The following is a 22441-nucleotide window of genomic DNA, read 5'->3' as shown; positions in this document are numbered from 1 at the left end:
GTCATGACAATTTGCATATTAATGATCAAGGAACTGACCTCACAGCCCATTGTTCGTCAGCAGTGCTAGTTACAATCATTATGCAAATGTACTGTTTATAAGATTGGGGAAACCTGCAGTCAGCTGAGACTGAAGAAGTCACTTGCATGAGTGACGAAACGTTTTTCCTACTGAAAACGCTACGTCCAGTTGATAAGAATCAAATTTTGGGGAAAACACAGGTTATTTCTATCAACATAAGCTCTGTGCATAGCTACAACAAGGAGGCCAACTTGTGACAGAAAGCATAGTGAAAATTACCTGCCAGCTATCACTATTAACAGTGTCATTGTAAGCATTTTACTAATATCTCAGCTCTTGCAATGTACAGCCTCACAAAGAGCCTAGGTCGGCTATAGACTTGTGCAATCTGCGTTCTTCATGTCGTGAAAATGATTGATCGAGGATGTGAGAAGAGAAGAAAGCTCCCATGTATCCCATTTGCCCTTTGTGAAATTATGCCATTTCAAAATACTTCATGGTGCCTGTTGAGGGCAGGCTTTGCTCTCTGCTGCATGTGTGTGTGTGTGTGCGTGCGTGCACATTCAAATGAGCAGTATTCAAAATTTGGAGGCTAAGGCATAACAGCTGGAGTCTGGCTAATGACTGGCCTGCTTGTTTTGAGAGGACAGATGGACGGGTGGAAAACTGATGTCACTTACTCTCCTTCATGCCCCACTGACCTCTTATCTCTTTCTCACTCCCTCTCTCCTTCTCTTTCTGTGCCTTTGACATCCATCTGCCTCTCAAGTGTCAATATTGGGAGCTTTAACAGCAGCTTTCATCAAATTATAATGTACATTTGCAGTTTTTGCCTTTTTCAAGTCTTATACAAGTATTAGAACAAGACTTAACACGTGTAGATCCTCCCTCTTCATAGTAGGCTGAAGGAGAGAGGAAAGTCAGCCACATATCCTCATGTACACAGGCAAATACACACTGCCCATAATAAAGAGGCGTCAACCTGATCGGAGGGAAGATACTTCAAAGAACTCCAAAGATGAATGGCTCCTGCATAGGTTTGCCCCTTCTGATAATGAAAGAAGACAACGGGGACAGAGAGACAGAAGCTTAAATCCATCATTGGTATATTCTTTATTCTGTTCAGTCAAAGTGATTGCTTTGCAACAAAGGAAAATGGAAAAACACAAGAAAAGTGTGTATTAGAAAACAAATCTACAACAAGGAATGACTTTGAAATTTAGACAGGGAACAAATACTATAATTTCTTCCCTTAAAAAATGCAATATATATTCAGTATTGAGATTTCAATCTTAGCTGTACAATAGCCTTGTGAACTTCAGAACTTGTAAGAATACTCGTCTTTCTTTAGTCCTTTTAATAAATAGATTGAGGGGGTTAGGTAGCTGTCTCCCTGTCAGTCTGTTTTGGCACATAATATGCATCTGTCCATTTTTTGCACTCCACTTTGTATGCCAACAAAACACATTCATTATTAATGAAGGCCGATGATCCAGTGATGGATTGGAGCTATAATACTGAGCCCCAAACACTTTGTCACTGTTGTTTTTCAATATAAAAGGCAGCTTACTTCTTATTCTTCTTATTGTTTTTGTTATCCTTACTTTTCTTATTCCCCTGTTCTCCCCATCCTTTGCTGTACCGAAGTTAAATCTTATTTTTCATTGTATTAGTCTCATTGCTCTCACACAGTGGGGACTTGCGAGTTCAGCCAGCCGCACCAACCACTGATTAAGCTTCTGAAGTGTCCAAGAGCCGGGTTTTAACTTAACATTTCAGATGACTCTCTGCAGGGAAGAGGATCTGCCAACAAAATACACCCTTGGTCTTGTCCAGCGGGAGCTCTCAGCTCCAAATATTCATGACCTCAAGCAGGCATTAGCCAGTTTTGTCTAGGCAAAGCAACACAACACTGATACCACTGAAGCCTGGCAATCGCTGCTATGCTTAGGCTGAAGTTGTATTTCAAACTCATTCTGTATTCATGAAGGAGAAAAAACAGTCACTGAGTTCAGCTTGTAAGGTTACAGCGTTGATGAGACTTCAGTGCCATATTCGAGGTCTTAAAAAAGGTTAGTTCCTGGAACAGGTAGGGACCTAGGTAAGGATGTTATTGAAGAGGAACATCGTGAGACAGATGGAAGCTGGAAGATGAAGGTAAATTATGATTCTGATGCTGATCAGACATGAAATGTTATCTCTTCACATTAGCCTGCCAGGGTTACTCTCGGGCACCAGATACAGATAGTCCTATCTTATCTCACCTATCAACACACATAGGAGTGTAGATAGTTGAACACTGTGTGTGTGTGCGTGTGTGTGTGTGTGTGTGTGTGTGTGTGTGCGTGTGTGTGTCTGCGTGTCTGTGTGTCTGTGTTTGTGGATGCAGACGAAAAAAGGTGATAGCTTGAGGGGAGCATCCAACCTGCTCTTAGTGTGCTGGTTTTCCTGCACAGTTCAATGGGTTACTCTCATAGTGGATTGATAGTCGTAGCAGTGTGCAAAGACTAAACAGATTGCCGTGGTAACCGCATCTGTCAGATCGGCCAATACAGCAAGTTTATCAGGTGGAGATTGACTCTGGACGGAGGACTCATACACTGGAGCCCTGTGCTTCAGCTTTCACTAAAAAGGCCCAGAGGCACGACCTAATGGATATGACGTCAATACAGAGGGAGGAGGAGGAGGGCCATTAAAAGGAACATCAGGGCAAGAGAAGCGGCCACATGTGTCTCTATTCATGTGAGTGTTTCAGTCAACAATGATGCTATAAATACAGAAATAGGGACATTTTGCATGAGGATGCAAAATATGCAAATGGAATACACACAGGGTTTGTGGATGAACATTTTTTTGGTCTTTTTAAAGAAAGAGGGAAACAGGTGGGGAAGAATATATTGGGACTGGATCAGTATGTTTTGTGTGTAACCGTGGTAGGTGTCTGTGGGCTGAAAGAGGATCCACATATGAGTATGAATAATAAAATAGACGTGGGGTGCTTCTGCCGCACGCCCTCTCACGTATTCACAGATGCAAATGCACATGTACGCACATTTTTCCACTCTGCTGGTGGATGAACAGTGCTATAAGAATGGGGACTGCATGGACTGCTCAGAACGAAAGCGGTAATGAGGACTGATGGATGGTACCGACGGGGCCAAAATTTGCAGCACTGCAGAGAGCTGCAGAGGTAGAGAGAGGAAGAGAGTTCGAAGCACTCTGGATCCCAGGGCTGCATCACTGTGCGTGCTGTTTACAAGGAGGCTGTGCAGTTTGTTTTTGCGTGAGAGTTGTGGGAGCTTCTTTTTGGAAGCGGAGAGGGCTAATGAATTCAGCTTTCCCAGCATCCCCAGCTGCCTCGCGACCTCACCTCTCAATCACTCGCAATGGGTACCTTTTATTTATAGAGCCATTATTTTTAGCCCTCTATAATTTCAGCCGTCTGCCTCTTGAAGAATTAACGGCAGGCACATTGGAGGGAAAGATGGAGAAAGAAAATTAGAGAGAGACAGCCAGAAAAGATTGAAAGAATCAATTGAGTTAAGTTTATTTTTGTACTGCATAAAAGAAAATTATTTTCTTTACAACCTAGTTCTTATTTTCACAGTTTGGGCCTTCATTTTTATGAACTATTAAAACATTTTTCTCACAGTTTAATTAGCAAGACTTTGGAATGCAGCACTGAAGTCAAGAAGGTGAGACTAATTAAAAATCTACATCTTCATATACTGTCTGGGACATCTCTTTGAGGCTGTAACTTTCCAAAGTGATGCTTCGAGTTGAATGTTTACGTCAGCATGCTAAAATTTAGGGAAGCTCATTTCCCTACACAGCACTTTTTTGCCTAGATTTTATTACAAAATAACTCAAAATATCAAGTTATTTATTCAAATTTGGGCTATTTTAAGTTTGAGTCAGGAAGTGGTAAAATTTGAGATATATAAATAAGCTGGACTTTTTTTTTTTCAGTAAAGTTCGCCACAAGGCTAAAACCTAACCATTTGATCCGAAATCTGCACTCTTAGTCCCAGCTGTTATTTCTAGAGTCAGGAAATCATCACCCAGAGAGAGGACAAAAGCGCTGGTCAAATGTGGACTCCCAATACACAGATGAGGAAAGAGGGAAAAATTTATTGTTTCAGCAGATAGAAGGGAGCTGTGTGTCTGTGTGGGGTGGTGGCTAGAGACAGAGAGCGAAATGGATGCAGACTAACTCACTGAGAGACAATCAAGTGAAACGGGAGAATGAGTGCTGGGAACATGGTCATTTATTCGGCCTCAAAAGCCTCCGAGCATTGGCACTGCACAAATCAAGCCCATACAATCAAATCTTCATTGAAGGCATCTGTATGAAACTGTTCTGCAACCGGCACATAGCTATGGGTGACACTTCACAACAGAAATGTGGGTTTGTGTCTATGTGTGCCCGGCATCTGAGTGTACAGCCTCCTGACTGTTAGACCCCTGCCCCAAGGCAGAACCAGAGGAAAAGGAGAACAGTCTTGGCAGCCCTTGAGTGGGCCATCTGTTCCCGTGGATGTGGTCAGTCTGAATTAGACCCTTCTGTATCTCTTGCACGCTCAGACACACACACAGAGTTAAACAATCCCGTCTTCTTTCTGCTTGCTTTCTCATCTACTGTATTTCATGGGGCACAGTACATCTGGCTGTCCAGGCTGCCACGGCCCCCTGGCCATGTGTCTGGACTTCTGTTCAGAGGGTCTGTGGTTTCAGGGGGAGCAAAGGCAAAAAAATAAAAAAGAAAGGAAGGGTTGGGGCTGGGGAGGACTCATATCGATTCATACCCGCCAGCAACGCGCCAAGAAACTGCTTTCATAATCCTCCCTCTTAAATAATTCACCACTCGCCCTCAAAATTTCATCAGCACCTACATATAGAGAACAATCTCCCCCACAGCAGCAGCAGCAGCAGCATTGTGAGGAAGGTAGAGGATGATGAGGCAGCAGATGAGTGAGCAGGTGGAAGATAGCCTGTTGATAATATCCCTGTCAAAACCCAGAATCAGCTATCGCAGGCCACTTATGTGGCTGCAACACATTCATCTGTGCGTCTCCAGACATGACAGTATACCAGTTTTTGGGACGTGCGATTTATCAGGTACATTTGACTAATGTTCAGACCAGCTGGCTGCAGTCGTAGGAGACAAATTTTACATGATACAGTCAGCATTATGGAGCAAAGTACTCTATACTGAATAATCTAAAAGCAGAGTGCTGTTAACCATTCAACCATTCCTACAGTCATCTCTGCAGTGGAAAGAAACAAGCCCATTTCCCTGGGCAACATATAAAATACAAAACAGGCTGAAGTTATTGGAATTGCTTTGTCAAGTTAGTCTTGTTACCAGTGGTTTCTTTCTCTGAGATTCTCCTGATGTATTTAGGTGGTGTCGGCAGACATCACCCTTGATCCTCAACAAGAAAGAAATGGCAGCATCCAAATACGACAACCAAAGATTAAGACATCCCCTTAGAGCCTGCCGTGGCTCGAAAGAAGGCACTTGATCTCATATCCTTGAGGGTAGTTTGGCAGGAGTGAGAACAGGAAGGAAGGAGAAATCAAGGCATGTTAAAGGGGTAGTTCTGCCCCAAAAGTATGAATGATGTAGCAGTTGCCGGCAAATGCCACTAGACTAGTAACATACTTATTGAAAGATTAATAAATTTGTGATTAAATCTGGTTTGATTTCCCTGATGCCAACGCGGTGACTTGTCAGTGCGCACACACCAGTGAGCAGTAATGCAAGAGGCGAATAATATATTTTCAATCACTTTGCAAGTTATTAACAGTCATTATTCAAGTTGATGTCATAAAGCAGTTCAGCCTTCAGCATGAACCCAGCTGAATATGTGAGCATCTTTACTTTTTACTTTACTTTTAGGAGACCTGCAGCTGGACCTTTTGGAGATGATTGTTGTCCCGTTTTTGTCTGATATATGATTCAATCCAAGGTCTTCCCTGAAAATGACATCATCTAGATGGGAGCATGTGTTGTTCTGAAACCTGTGTATACCTTTCAGTATCAGTGGTGTCTTTCTAGATAGAAACTAATGCAAGATGATGAGATACTTGACCATTATTTTGAAATTGTTCCACAGTTTCTAGACTTTTGGTTGTTGTTGCAGATTTGTGATCCTCTGCCCATCTTTATTTCTGAGAAACTCTGCTTCTCTAAGAAGCTCTTTTTATACGCAATCATGTTACTGACCTGCTGCTATTTAACCTAATTAATTGCAAAATGTCCCTCCAGCTCTTTCTTTTTTTAGCACCACTTTCTTTTCTAGCCTTTTGTTGCCCTAGTCCCAACTTTTTCAAGACGTGTTGCTGTCAAATTCAAAATGAGCTAATGTTTAACATACAGTAGTAAAATTTCTCAATTTAAACATTTGAGACGTTTTTATACATTCTATTGTGAATAAAATGAGTGTTTGTGAGATTTGTAAATGATTGCATTTTGTTTGTGTTAACATTTTACACATGATGCCAACTTTGGAATTGGGGTTGTAATTGGTGAGCTTTAGAGTTGCTGGTAGGTGGTAATGTTACTTAGGGTGGTAGATGTTTTCCCCTTTTTCCAGTCCTTAGAGAAATATGTGCAGCTGATTGCTGTGGCGTTATTGTGTTGTTGTTGGAAGACTAGACTGCTATTAATCTCCTAATCTCATCTGTGCAAAAATGTGATTAAGTAATATTTCAGAATGTCTGTATTTTCTGTTATTGCACAGCATACATTCACATGTATGACAGTAAAGAGACATTTTGATTGATTCTTTAATTTGTCAGACTTAATATAAAAATAAAAGTTCGACCGAGCATCAAAATGGGTTAGAAAATTGATCTAAGTGACTTTGAATTTGGTTATTAGAGCCAGATGGGCTGGTTTGAGTATTTCAGAAGCTGCTGATCTACTGTTATTTTCACACACAACCATCTCTAGTGTCTGAAAAAGAGAAAATAGCCAGTGAGCAGTAGTTGACTTGGCAAAAATGTGTTGTTAATACCAGAGGTCAGAGGAGAATGGCCGGGTGCCATTCCTGTCAGCGAAGAACAGGAAACTGAGGCTACAATTCACACAGCCTCGCCAAAATTGGACAACAGGTTGGAAAGACATGGCCCGGTCTGATGAGTGTTGGTTACTGCTGCAACATTCAGATGGTGGAGTCAGAATTTGGAATAAATGACTTGAGTGCATGCCTTGTATCAGCAGTTCAGGCTGTAGGGTCTTTACCACACAATATAAAGAGCCTTGAGGCGAAAATTGAATTGAACTAAATTGCTGGTGGTATAATGAGGGATAATCTCTTGCATCCCTTAGTACCAGCTGAGTATGAGTATTGTTGCTCACCACTATTGCATTATGGCCACAGTGTACCCATTTTCTGTGGCATGCAAACTATGTCAAAAACTCATAATCTCAAACTCAAAGGACAATGAGTTCACTGCCCTCAAATTGCCTCCACAGTCACCAGATCTCAATCCAATGGAGCACCTTTTGGGATTTGGTGCAATGGGAGATTCATATCATGCAGCAGCTGACTGATGCTAACATGTCAATGTGAACCAAAATCTCTGGGGAATGCTTCCAGCGTCATGTTGAATCTATGATATGTTATGATTAAAGGCATTTTTAAAGGCAAAGGGGTTCAGTTATCACTTCTCAGGCAGATTAATCAACTAAAATTTTAAATAAAGTCTTTTGTCTACATGAAATGTAAATTAAATGCATAAAAAATACAGCCCAAGTTATAACAAATGTATTTTTAAAATGGGAAAATTCCATTGCAATGACTGTGCTAAATCTGTAAGTAATTTGCTTAAGGTTATGACTAGCCCAAACGTCTAACTTGGTATTACATATCCAGAGTTATTTCTGGCCATCGATATCTCATAGCTCAGTTCAAACAACAGAAAAGATAACATAATATTTGGACATCTGCTGAGTGGGTGATCATTCATCAGTGAGCAAAATGGCAGAGCATATAAAAAGTTTTGTCTGGTTAGATGAGATAAGAAGAGGACAACGAACCGTGCACTTATGTAAATGCTTTGCGTACCCCGCTAATATCTTCAGTACACGTGCATCTCAGGCACACACGTCCCTCTACACTACCCTGCCAGTTTTATTTTTACACCAGCTCAAGTGATTTGAAATTTAGGTTAAAGCACATTCTGGGTCTTTGTAGATCGACCTACATATTACAGTCGAGGACTTGGTCATTTATGACGCTTTGTTTTGCTAGACTGCAGTATCAGGAAGGGAAATTTGTGTTCCAGTTTTATGTCCTTATCCACAGCATAACACTGAGCGATACAGGGCTCAGCTCGCATGAACTTATCTGTCTTAAGGCTTGGAAAGGCATTATGTTCTAATGTCCACATCCAAGATTGCAGTATCTAGCACAATATATAATGTCTTAAACAGTCGCGCTTGACTGTTTAGGCACTTGAAGGTTTCGTTTCGTGCATAGTTGTGGAGCTGATTGCACTGCAGAGCTCACGGTGGGGTGTTGGAGTTTTGTGGGTGTGAGAGAGCTCTTTGCTCGACTTTCTCATGACATCTGCAGTTCAAGTTCAGGATTTTGTTTCGGATAATGTGTGATTGTGGTTAGTTATCGCATATCGATAACTTCAGTGTTATTCTTCGGCAGCTCCTGCAGCCCGCAAGGTTTTTTAAATTCACATTTGCTAGCAAAGTATAAATGGCATGTAAGGATCAGGCAAATATATTTACACGTCTTCTGAAGTCATAATCATGTGTGTCATTGTGTTTACTTACACATAATGCTTGCACAGTGAGAGGGGGGCACGTCTTTAATTTAATCTTTGCTTTGCTTGAACTGCTGCTTTTTTTATTGTCAGTGCAAAGCCTACACTACATTGAAATCTTAAAACCAGCCTACGAGTCATTGCAGGTATTGATGTCTGCACTGTTTTGGGATTTTATTTTATTTTATTTCTTTAGCTCAATGCCAGAGCTGGAGTATAGTCATATACATCACAAGCACATGATACATTCCTTTTTGCGATAACCCGTATAACCTGTAGCTTGTATTTTTGCATCTACACACAAATTCTACTGGATGTTGTCTGAGCATCTACTCACTTTTACTGATGAATTAACTGTAGTGCGATAAATTATTTGTTATTCAAATACACACACGTACATGTATTTTGCTTCAGTTGAGCTTGCAGTCGCCTTTATATGATATTGCATATGTAACAGCACCTGTACACCTACATTCAATACTTTGTCAACAAATGGCTTCGAAATTGACCGATCGGCAATGCAAAACAAAGTGCTCTGTTTTCTGGAAGTACTCTGTAGTTATGATTGGGGGTAAAGTGTGTTTGCTGTAGCTGGAAAGTCTGTGGGGCAAAATTTAAACCCAGAAAATATCCTTGCGTATGTGTCAGTTTTGGTTCCAGGCTCTGTTGCTGAGAGCTGTCGAATATGGTATCAGTGTGTCCCCGGTGAGAAGAACAGCCAAATGGGATTTTCAAACAGGAAACTGGAAGGATGAGCTTTCCTCTTGTCCATACTCACAGTATAGAGCAAACACAGTCCCTGTGAGACTCTGCCTCTTTGTCTTTGTCTCGCCCCCTCCCTATTTCGATTTTCTTCCGTGTTTTCCTTATCCCCTGCCTCTCTGTCAGAGCAGTGAAAAAAAGAACTTGTACATTGCCTGCACAGCACAAGGGAGGAGTGCTGTAACTTAATTTACCCTGCCTGCTAAGTATTTCATGCTTGAGCTCTTGAACTTAAAAAGAAGCTCATTTGATTGTTCTTAACTTAAGCTTCCAATTATATCTAATTTTCTTTTCCTTAATAAACAATTGCAAGTCTTTTTGGGGGGCAAAATCTCTGGCAAACACATTGAGACACTACCTGTAGACTCCCCCCAGTGTATAAATGAGGTATACATGCAAAGCAGCTGTAGTCTCTCAGGGGGCTTCATGTTCAGTGTGCCTGCAAGACAGTGAGCTCAGCTTTATCAGCCCATTACTGTCAGCTAGAGTGATAACAGTCCGTTGGAGACGCGGGCACATATACATTTGCGCGTACACATTCCTACCACCTACTTCATCATTGCCCAAGGCCAAGTTATTTCGCTCTTCCACTTCTCTCTCAGGCACAGTGGAAGTATTAACTTGTAAGGAGATATTTATGAGTGTGTGAGGGTGCTTTCTGCTGTGTAATTCCAGCTTTCATGTATGGCTGCGCAAGATAAGGTAAAGAAAAAAAAAGTTCATTCTCTTACATAAAAAAACCCGGGCCTAAAAACATGCTTTTATTAATAGCAATGTTCCCCAAAAGAACCGGATGAGTCGTCAAGTAAGGGCCCCGTACAAAGTGTTGTGTCATCCTGGAATATGTCCAGAGATGTTTGAGGAGCACTGGAGCTTATTGCGACACATGATTGTATCAGCACATAAAAAGGCCACTGATGGAGAAAAGGCTTTGATTTTGGACAATGCTGAGGACTTGCACAACAGGAGCACCAACTCAGTCTTACAATCTTGCCAGATTGCAGGAGGTTGAGTTACTCCTCGGTGAATTTCTTTTTGACTGACTTTTATTGCATGGGATGTGATTTCCGTACAGAATGGGGGTAACTCTGCCTCATTTGGAGAAACAAGTGGGCCATGGGAGGATCGCATATTCCTGCGGAGGCTCATTACAAAAGTAGCTATGACTCAGCTGTCGTCTGCGCCCCTATTTTCCTGTAGTAGATATAAATTTATGCAAAGTTTACATGCGTTTCCTCCTCTGTTGCACTTTGTTTTCTCTCCCGCTGTGTTCCCCTGGCTGTCCACTTTAATTCATTTACAGAGTTATTCATGTGAACTCACAGTCACAGGGTAGTTAGTTTGGACTTGATTTGTCTGATTCCCAGTGCACTGAATGTTAAGGTAACAGTGCACAGGGTGCGTATCAATTTGAAAAGCAAGGCCGTGAAAGGACACCGGCTCACAAACGCCCACTGCCTTGTTATCTCCTTGTTCCTCTCTTGCATTGGGATTGAGTGAGAGCCCCACATAACTGTTTTTCCATTCTCTTTTATGTCTCTCCCTCTTTGTCTCTCTCTGGCTGTCTTGTCCTATCTTTCACTCACTCTCCCTGCCTCTCTCACGCACTCTCCAGCATAGCATCCACTCATTCTGACACTGTCAGCAAAGATATTCTTCCGTCATACTCAAGAAACTCAAAACTACTTTTTTTGTTGTTGTTGTTGTTGTTTTTTGCTGCACTCGCCATCTCTTCTTTGCTCACACCCGCAGCTTTCTCTTCTCGTTCGCTTCCCTCGCAACATATCTGCCCTTTCCTCTTTCTTTCAGCTCAGCGACAGAGCCTGTCGCCACAGAATGCATTCCACCAGCTGAAGGGGATGCGTCACATGCAGTGCAGGCTGCATGTGCCTGTCACAGCCTGCCCCATCCACAAGGTTCTTCCACAGCCCTTTACGCCTCGCTAAAATAAATTGCTCCAGTTTAGCCCTTGCATGATAAAAGCGGTTCTCAGGGAATTTAGGAATAATTCAGCACAAATTTGATCTCAGTTCCCTTTCTGTTCCTGTTGAGAGAAAGAATTGATCCACGTGGTGGTGAGAAAATAGAGAACAGAGAGATGGTGGTGAGAAAGAAGAAAGAGGATTGAGAGAAGGTGAGAGGTGGTGATGACAGGAAGAGTGATCTGAGAGAGTGAAATGGATATTGAAATGCTAAAAGGGGAGACAAATTAGCAAAGAGAAGATGAAGTGGGGTTGGAAGACAAAGGGGAAAGAAAGGGTAGAGATGATAGCGATATGAAAAATGTTACATTAAAAAGAAGAGGAGAACGACGGCTGGGGTTAAGTGATGTAAGGTAAAAACTGATGATGTGATAGAAGCTGTGATTAATCATATGAGGCCAGTTTCACTAGCTACGCACAGGCCTGATTACTCCCAGATCTGTTAAATCAAGAAATCACTTAAATAGCACCTATGTGACAAAGTGATGTAAGCTAAAAGATCTCAAATAGCAACACATCAAGCCACAGTCTAAAGAAATTCAGGAACAGATCAGAAAGAAAATAATTGACATCTGTCAGTCTGGAAAGGAATAATTAGTCATATTTAAGGGTTCGTGATTCCAGTGTATCAGAGTGAGAACATTATCCACAAATGGAGAAAATTTGAAACACTGATGAAACTTCCCAGGAGTGGCCGGTCTATCAAAATTACTCGACGACGCCTCCAGGAGGTCACAAAAGAACCCAGAACAACATCTAAAGAAGAACATGACTTTTTAAAAAATATTCTGTGGACTGATGAGACAAAACTTGAACTTTTTGACTCCCTTAACATCTGCTGTAAAACTAGCACAGCATTTCATAAAAACAACATCAAGCCAACAGTTAAACATGGTAGCGGTAGTGTGATGGTTTGGGGCTGCTTTGCTGCGTCAGCACATGAACAAGTTGGTATGACTGATGCAACCACGAATTCAGCTCTCTACCAGCAACTCCTGAAGGAGAGTCCAGCCATCAGTTTGTGCCCTGAAGCTCAAGCGCACTTGCAGCAGGACAATGTTGGGAAACACACCAGCAAGTCCACCTCTGAATGGATTAAAAAGGTTTTGGAGTGGCATAGATAAAGTCAAGATTTAAATCAGATCGAGGTGCTAGAGCATGAACTTAACAACCCGTTCATGCTCGAAAAACTCTACAAATTAAAACAATTCTGCAAAGAAGAGTGGGCCAAAAAATTCCTTTACGGTGATGTGAAAAACTCATTGCCAGTTATCACAAATGCTTGATTGTAGTTCTTGCTGCCAAGAGCAACATAACCAGTTATTAGATTTAGGGGACAATTATTTTTTTTCACATAGGGTCAAGTAGGTTTGGATAGCTTCTTTCTCTCAACAAATGAAATCATCATTTAAAAATTGCATGTTGTGTTTACTCGGGTTATCTTTCTCTAATATTAGAGCTTTTAGATTTATTAGGTGACAAAGTGAGAAAACTCTGTAATAGGATATGCTACCAGTGTATATCAGATGAGACAACAAATACATTCACGTCCAGATATTTTTCTTTATGACAGTTTCAAACCACAGCATCTGTGTCACACTGAGGCACAAAGCAGCCTCCACTGTACTGTACAAAATACAAAGACTAAGCTGAAATTCGAGAAGCAAAACCAAGATGAGCAGTCATCTGAGAGGGAGAAACTGAAGCACAGTCAAGACAAACATTGACAAAGAGATGGATTATGGAAGAACGGCTGCCAAGACACAATCTGTACAACCATTCACAGAGCTGTAATGCTCTGATGAGAATCTCCTCTCTTTTGTGTTATTGCACCGCATTCTTAGTAAAAGGCTTTAGTAAAAAAAAGCAAAAGCACACATACACACACAAACGCACAGAAGGCTATTTCAAAATGTTCCGAGCAGTAATGCCAGGCTATTAGAGTTAACTGCTGACCTGCAGGAACAAGAATCGACAGCCATCTCCCTCCCTGCATCTCTTTAAGCTCCCAGTCTACTGATGGTGCTGCTGGTGCACTGTTTTGTGCAGTCGTATATATGTAGATGATTGCGGGTGGTACGTCGTTATATCAAGATTTTCACCACGCGGCTTTAAGAAAGTCCGACAGTTTTAGGCTTAAAAGCAGCAAATGCATGCACACTCTGAAATAACACTCTCATTGCGAGATGAAGTGGCTCACGGGGGCTGTCTCGGGCTGTTGTTGAGTCACTGTATTTCAGCTCAGAGTGAACAAGCGGCCAGTCGGCCTCTCCTCCCTGCCCTGTTGCAGCAAAGTGGGGTCCACACACCTTGACAGGATAATAACAGCAGCCGCGCATGATATCGAGCATAATTGCGTCGCTGTTTGTCATTTATCAAAGGTTTACCCAGCTGACATTTTCCCAGTGTGATGTGGAAGATGAGGCTGATTTTGATGAAACTGTTTGAAAGGTCATGTTCAGAACTAAGCCGTGTTGCGGGACTGACTGTCACCTTCCCTGCTAAGCTGCATGCAGCATTAGACTATTCAAACATGTATAGGTTCACCGGTATTGGAGATTTTCTCCAATACCTTTGTTCTATTCTTATAGAGCAAAAGCATCTGAGAATTCTTCTTCTTATTGGAAATTCTTATTATTATTGCACAGTGAGTCAGGATTTCACTGTACTTCTATTTTAATTCACTCTAGAGTGGGGGTGGATCCAGATGAAAACCAGGAGGACCGCTCTCTTGAGGTAAACGCACTTGCTTCTACTTTATTCGTCTTCTTGTTTTTGTTCTTTCTGGGATCAAATTTTGCCTGTTTTAATAGAAATGTTTCTCAGCTTCCTTCTTTATGCAAAACATATTATGTGACTGTCAAATAACTGGATTCGGCTAAATATTCCAAATTGATCCTTTTTTTAATCAGTGCTTTCTAAATCATTCTCAGCACAATTTGCATTGATGTGCAGGCATCGCTTCTCCAATCCCATTTAGAAGATTGTATATTAGTGCCACTGTTTATCGATGGGTTACGGCGAGTTAATTGTCATTCCGTGTGCTTTAACATGCTGAAGCTTGAACATCATTGCAGTCTGTTTGCAAATTTATCTGATTTGCTTCAGGGGGCTTCTCTAGTTAGAATGAGTGCACATTAAACTTAAGAAAATAATGCTGCCAAGAATATGCTCAATGCCAAAAAAAACAGGTATTGGCCCAACAGCTTCTAATATTGACTGTCACACAGTCACTTACATTTCACTGTGTTACAAGAAGTGATTCTGCCTGCATACGCATTATGTCGCACTGGAATCAGCAAGCTTCGCTGAACATGTGAGAGAGGGCAGTCACATGACTATAAAACTTCGAGTGGTTTTGTGGTCAACACATTCTTCTTTCACACTATTTTGTACGCTGTTTTTTATTTAAATATTGAGAACTGTACATTATAGGGATTTACCAGTATGTATAATTTCTGCAAATACTGTACTTACAGCATATCCTTCCATCCTCTCCTACTGACACATAATGGGCTTCCAGCCTTTAATCTTGGGTCTGCTGTTTATTTTAAGACCACATGGCATTAAAGTGAAGAACACTTCAAGAGGAAATGCGGTTTCGCTTCCTTTTGAGTGATGGTCTGCGCAATATCCAGAACAGAACACAACAGAGGCCCTCTGAGTGTGGCCTTTTGTTGTGCATACACCCACCCTGCCATCGCTGCTTCCCAGCAGCTCGCCATTCACTCTCTTTTATCCTCTTATTTGAACTGACTATTATCTGCACGCTATGAATGGGACAAGGTCTGGGCATCTCTCTGGTATCAAGCGGCCAAATAGATAGTGTGGCCAAGTAAAGCTGGAGGAGGATCCCAGTGGGGAGACAAGCTTTTTTATTTCTTTTTTTATGAAAACAGTTGAATGCATGCAAGACCAGAGCAGTTGTTCTTACTGTAATGGGGAGGGATCTCTATTGGTAGTTCAGTTTTTGGGAATAGGATTTTCCCTTTATTAGGTCTGACCCTCTTGTTCAAGCTGTGGTCATGTGATATGGCCCTGCTGACCATGCACAGGTGCAGGTTTTCAGCATTTCCATCAAGCACCGTATACAGCCCACCGCAGACGGGCTTTGTTTGTCGGCGAGTAACATTGGTTCTCTTCTGGTCTACAGATTGCTACAGAGAGGCCAGACACAACACAGGGCCTGTGGCACTCTATCGACTACAAGTATCCTTTCACTGCTTTTTTCTCCAAAGCACTCTCACATCTGCTTGCGCTCACAATAATTAACGCAGCGCTCTGTGGAGCCGTACTGTTCTGTGAGTATAAGAAAAAAATAGTGCTTCATTACATGGACTTTGAAGAAAGACCCTTATCTACCAGGACAAACAGAAAGTTCAGAAGGAACGTGTGTGGCCTGCTAGCAAACATAAACTGTGTATGACCTCCTTTGTGCAGTTATATTAGGACCATTTGCACACATGCTGTCATTGTAGTTTCCCTGATATAAACTATTCTTTAGGATGCATTTATCTAAGAGGCTCTTAATGTTCAAGTCAACTTTGAAACACAATTAGATATCCATGTGACTTAGACAGTTCTCAGCAATCACTTCTTATGAACATCGTGACTATTAAAAGAGTACTCCAACACTGCACTCCTTTTCCAGATAGAAAAGCAGCAAATATTATATTATATCTAAAATCTAATATTTAAATTATTAATAATTCATTTCTGTGGACCAAAAATCCACAGTCTTTGCTCCGTGCAAGAATACATTTTGTACATTCCTTTGCCGTTATTAGATAAATTCACAGGTTGCATTCAGAAATAAATTCCTCCATTGTCCACCTGTATTTTATTTTGCAACAATCTGGAAAATATATATATTTGCATTTGGTAAAGGTTGATGTTCTTGTATGTAGCAACAATAAATAAAGGGCCAGTCAGCTATAGTGACTGTCTGAGGATAACAAAATCTGGCCAGGACCTCTAAAGTTCATTTCCAAAGCTAACAGTTTGCTTCTCTGTCAGTCTTTATTCTAACCAAAGTTAAGGGTTTACTAAATGCAATCTTATTCTGTGGGAATGGTGTTGAACTTCCCTCCCCAACTCTGCACAATAGTGAGTACGTGTTATTTCCCAAAATGCTTAACTATTGCCGCCTCTGTTGGTGTTAACTACATGGTAAGATGTTCTTGTAAGCAGGGAGTGTAGTTGGAGAAGGAAAACAGTTGTACTCTTTGCAGGAAGATTTCACGAGGATTGCACTAAATTTAAACTAATTGAATTTTGCCCCCTAATGACTTCATGACCTGGTGCTTGGTAAGGAGCACATCATCTTACTTTATGGGCTTTATCTCTTCTGCAAAACAGTGCAATGTTGGATTGATGGCATCATCATTAAGAATAGTCATTTAATGCGTAATTGAGCTTTTGTTTGTTTTGTTTGGGGTTTTGTGCTTTTAAAATGAATGAGAGTGCAGAAATGGCATTATCCCGGCTACGTAGCTGACCTTTGATTATGAAACAAATAAAGGTCAGGCTACAAGGTTAATATTATTTTGACAGCATGCAAAATATATTTAAATACATTTTTTTATACCATACCCATGAAAATGAATGGGTGAGTGTGTTCAAACATGACTGATAGTTTAATACAGAGTTTTTTCCCTTTTTCTCTTTGATGTAATTTACATTAAAGCAGGAAGAGTTTTAAATAACATAAGTAACTCCTAAAGACTCAAAAGGGTTACATAATTATCTATTTAAATTTTATAGGGATATCTAAGAATATGAAATAAATGTTTCTCTCTTCTTTACTGATCTCACAGAAAGAGATCAAAAAGGAAGAAAGCTCAAAAAGGAAAGGAAGGTCTCTGTGTCCCTCCTTTCCTGAAAAGCCTCCTCACAACATTCCTGCTGTTCCCTCTTTTCACTGGACGCTAATACAGAGATTAGGTTTGTGAAGTCTACGTTAGCTTTATGCCATGTTACAAAATGAATTGGATTTACTGCGGTCATGGTCCGCTCATAACTATTAAAATAAGTAGTATAAAGTGTGTGTGTGTGTATATATATATATATATATATATATATATATATATATATATATATATATATATATATATATATATATATACATTTGCTAGTGTAAACGTCTGACAAGTGAAGTAAGCAGCTTCCTCAGAAAATTCGAGAGCTGATGAGCTTTTTTAAATGATGCTGAGGTTGGTAACACTCTGGATAAGGGTGTTGTTGAGATCTATCTCCACAACTATACCAATAACTCCTGCCAGTCTGTGGGATGATTGGGTTGAAGCTGGAACTAAAATCCAAAAGGAGCAACCTCACCTAAGAGTCTGTGTTCTTGTTACATCGTGAGGCACATTGAAACAGTAGCCTGAGACTGTGAGGTATTAAATATGTTACTCATGAACAATGAGAAACAGTGAGAGCTATTATGTGTAGTTCTGAAACCAGATATGACGAGAGAGGGTGGATCTGACTGTAAAACTGTATATTGGCTAACAGTAACAAGCTACACCCTGAGTCCTCCTGTCTGACACTTAGATTAAACAAACATGTTTAACTATGTATGGCCTAAAATGAGCAATTATTTTTGTGGTAAAATAACCGTTTTCTAACAATTGAAATGAAAATATCACATATTTATTTAAACTTATATTAAAAGAATATTAAATTAAAATAAAAGGGACCTGTTGTTTGAAGGTGTACAAATTAAATTCTTACCGCCAAACACCACATTGCTGATCCAGCCTATGGATCAAGGCATTATTCTCACATTTAAGGTGCTTTATATGTAAAACACCCTGCACCACCTGCCTTTAGATGTACATAAAATGATAAAATAAACATGCTTTCTAATTGATGGTTTTTCACCTATCACAGGGGTCCTGGAACATAACCCTCACAATAATAGTGGGAATAATTCTTTTATACTGCCCAGGGGTTTTTTTAAGAACTGATCATTTTTGGATAAGGGGATAGAGTGCTAAGTTATCAGCTAATGCTAACAGGTTTTGTTAGCAAGGCACATTAATATAATACAGCAGTCTATGGAAAAACAGCTAATGCTAAAATTTTAATCACCAAAAACAGAGCTCAAAGTTTGTGCATATGCCACTGATAACATTAACAATGTAGGAAGTCCTGACTGATGTATCAAATGTTATGTGCCGATATTACATATCATTTTTTTTATCTGATAAACAAAAATTTTAAAACTAAAGAAGAGATGCGAGAAACACCCTTCAGCCATGTTGTCTGTCAGTGTTGCATAGATTGCCCAGCAGATTTTGAAAAAATTATGCAATTTCCCAGCAGCACACATTTAGCAGATGTTTAAACCCCCAAATACTGGTCTTAAAATTCCTTTACTGGTTGAGCTCTGACTAAATTCATTTCATGTAAACAAGTGTAAACGGGGTCATTTTTGCTAACATTTCAATAAGTCTGTGTCTTACTTTTTAGTCTTGGAAAATCATTTCAAAGGAGTTCATTGTGACATATTTTACTCTAAGAACTGTTTTTAACAGGCAGTATTGGTTTATATTTCAGACAGATTATAAACCATAAAGTTTGTAAAGGTTGTAATCAAATTCAAATACATGTAGTGTTCAGGCTGCTAAACCACAAAACACAAGTAAGGTGGATGTGGTTAAGTGTACTGAGAAATTCTCTGATCTGATTAGGACATATTTCCGTTCTGTTTATGTGAAACTGTTTCTTCTTTCTGGTCTTGCAGCTTCCATTTAAATGTTTAAGACATATTTAGATGCTAAATATTGACTTGAGAATGAACAGTGGGTTAATTTGATAAAGAATTATATTCACTGACCAAATTTTAAATAATAGTAATCTGCTGTCTACTGTCTTATGCAATAGCTTCACCAGTAGCCTTGTGACAGACAGACTGTTCTTCACTATTTTTAAAGAGCCAGCTAGCCAGTCCCTACATGTGCTAGCATGCTAACATTCGTATGATATGTCTGCTGGTTGCAACACACAATTAAAAGCCAAAAAACAGCACGAACTGTACCCCTGCCATGGCTATATTTAAAGCTTATAATATTGGGTTAACTTGCACATTTTAACAGACTGTGTGTTTTTACCAGACCTCGTGTATATATCATGGGTTTTTGGAATCATGTAAAGCATGCAAATATGACAGCGGGCGAGAAAACAGGAGATGAGAGAAGCAGGATGAAAGGCCCGACCAGTGTTTCCTATTGATGAGGAGGAAAAACATATTCTGAAGATGCTTTGAAGTGGACCAGGTGAGAGGAGCCTCAGCCAGAATCCTGCTGCCAGGTAATTGAGCCTCAACTTGGCTCGCCATCTGCATCATTGAGGCACACTGCTGCTTCCTTAACTGTTTCCCCGTCAGCCTGGCTTTAGGGTTCATAAGGACAAGCACTCTTTCTGGGGGACATCAAAGCCTGTTTGATCTTTCCAGCTGAATTGGTTTGCATACTGTGGACTTAGCCCAGCAACCACATGTTTTTGTTTTGGATCTGGAATCCCAGAAGCCACCCATGTCTTTTCCCATGTTGAAGAAGTACAATGTCATTAATTACATGGGTGTTCCGTGGCTTGAAAATCAAGTCTCGGCGTGTTACCCATATTTTTAGCATTACGAGGATAAACAATACCATACAACAAAGAAGCACCAAGTAGAGCATAGTGGCACCCACTGTAAATATCTCCTCCTTACATTTTGTATCTTATGTAAGACGTGTATAAGTATTCATTATCCAATGCAATCAAAGTCTTGGATATTCTTACCATTTGATAACTGTAGTGTATGGAAATTCCCATGTCTTTAGGAGAATAAGCAGTACTGAGAACAGTGGGTGTATCAGTGGAAGGGGCTAACAAAATGCCACGCATCTCATGTGGCAGGTCTTAGTCTTCTTCAATGAAGGAGGCCGAGTCAACTCCTCCGAGCCATAACTGTACAGTAATTGTACTGTCAGTAAGGTATATTTTGACGTTTCACACTCCTGTGTGCTTTTGCACTCGCTGTTGTAGATGCTGCTGTCTAACAAAGTTATCTCTTCCAGGTTGGATGAGTCACTGTAGCTGATTGACAGATAAACTCAGGGATATGTCATCAACTCAGTTTAAAAAAAAAAACACAAAGCACAAACTGCCAAGGCAGCTCACTCTCGGGGCAGTATTTACTTTTGTTTTCTTTGTTCTTTTTAAACATCATTATTAATATTATACATGATGTAACATTTTGTGGGAGTAGGTAATAGATAATGGGTATTGATTTGTAAATAACTGGACATGAATGAACTTAATATGTAATAATATACAACAGTATATTTCTAACTAACGAGGCAGCTCATCCTCTTTCTCTTGACAAGATTTTCTTTAAAGATAAAACACAGTTTTTGATGAACTTACCAAAAATAAAAAACTTTTTATGACAGCTTGACCCAATTTGACCTTGAAGAAGAGGTCAGAGGTCCAAAGTAATACACACATCGAATTCCCTATATGCCTATATGTTCTCAATACAAACAATGGTGGTAAGAAACATAGTTTTAAATAGCTCTATATAGCATTATCATCACTTTGAAATTCAGATCGAGGTCAGAGGTTAAATGTGACATGATATTTTACATTTTTATACAGTATTTTTATGTCGACAGTACACACCACACTTGTGAAATAGTTCCTAATTTATAAGCCTTTTTGTCATTTTTCTACCTATAAATAAATAAGTGGGCCTTGAAGTACTTGGTGGATGTACATGAAATTTTAATGGATTGCTAACTAGACCCCACTCTTCACCCCTACAAAGTTTTATCAGAATACTGTGCATTGGTGTTGAGAGTGTGATGAGTTAGAACCTCTGTCTGTTCTCGTTTCCTCACTAGTTGTACCACTGGACGTTTTTGTTTATTAATTGATTTGCATTTCATGTGTAATCAATAAGGCTGCCTGTAACAGCGCTTGTACTGGACATTTTCAACAACAGCGTTTGCTTAAATGTTCAAATACTGGTCAACCCCCTCCAGTGCCACAGATATAGCCTCTTCAGGCTTCAGACCAGGGGAAATACAGAGGGAAGTTCAGTGAAAGAAAAATGACCAGCTTCACCAGCGTTGTTAACCTTTGGGTCATTAAAGTGGGGCATGTCAGGAAGTCTAAAACCACTGACCCAGATGCAACATTTTTTGCATTGTAGAAGCTAATTTTACATTATCTGCATTTTATCTCTATTGCAGAAGAAGAATTAGTGGGAATATAGAATGGTTTGCTAGTAAAATCAAAATCTGCTTATTCACATGTAATTAGCTGTCAAAAGCATGACATTTTGTAAAAATAAATAATAAAGCAAAATAAAACAATACATTTTTGTAAAAATTAACATATATATATATATATATACATATATATATATGTGTGTGTGTATGTATATATATATATATATATATATATAAAAAACAGATTTTTTTTTTTTAAAACAGTGGGAAAGTTTATCAGATAGAGATAAAAAATCTAAAACTATGTGCTGCTATGTGCTAGACCATTTCTTAGAATGACTTGCTGAAATCTGTGTTGGTTTCCTGGCAAACATAGCATGAAAAGATTTCATGAAGCCCCTGAAAAGCAGCAAGCGTTTAACCAAACCAGACTAACCTGCTTTGTAGTTTCTGAACTCTAGTAGCTGATCACATGTATTACACCTCTAATACTGGCCCTAACTCATGAAAGTTCAGTAAAGGTTACCTGCGGGTTGTGCGGCGTGGGACTTGTGCTTGCTGTGATGGTGGCTGAAGCAGCAGTTGGTCTTCTACCCCCACATAACTACTCAGCATCTTTTCACACACACACACACACACACACACACACATATAATCTGACACCAT

General features: G+C 40.0%; 1 protein-coding gene across 1 annotated transcript in view; it reads left to right on the top strand.

Moving 5' to 3' along the window:
• The window catches only part of LOC134634141 (sodium/hydrogen exchanger 9-like), a 68757-nt gene that overhangs the window by 42672 nt on the left and 3644 nt on the right, over positions 1-22441 (top strand). Inside the window, exons 13-14 of the mRNA XM_063483206.2 lie at positions 14243-14288; positions 15706-15761. Of these exons, the coding sequence (XP_063339276.2) occupies positions 14243-14288; positions 15706-15761 (102 nt within the window). The remainder of the gene's footprint in view (positions 1-14242; positions 14289-15705; positions 15762-22441) is intronic.

Source organism: Pelmatolapia mariae, linkage group LG9, assembly GCF_036321145.2.
Source record: "Pelmatolapia mariae isolate MD_Pm_ZW linkage group LG9, Pm_UMD_F_2, whole genome shotgun sequence".
NCBI classification, from domain to species: domain Eukaryota; kingdom Metazoa; phylum Chordata; class Actinopteri; order Cichliformes; family Cichlidae; genus Pelmatolapia; species Pelmatolapia mariae.
Note: the sequence above shows the minus strand (reverse complement) of the source record. Positions and strands in the feature narration are given on the sequence as shown.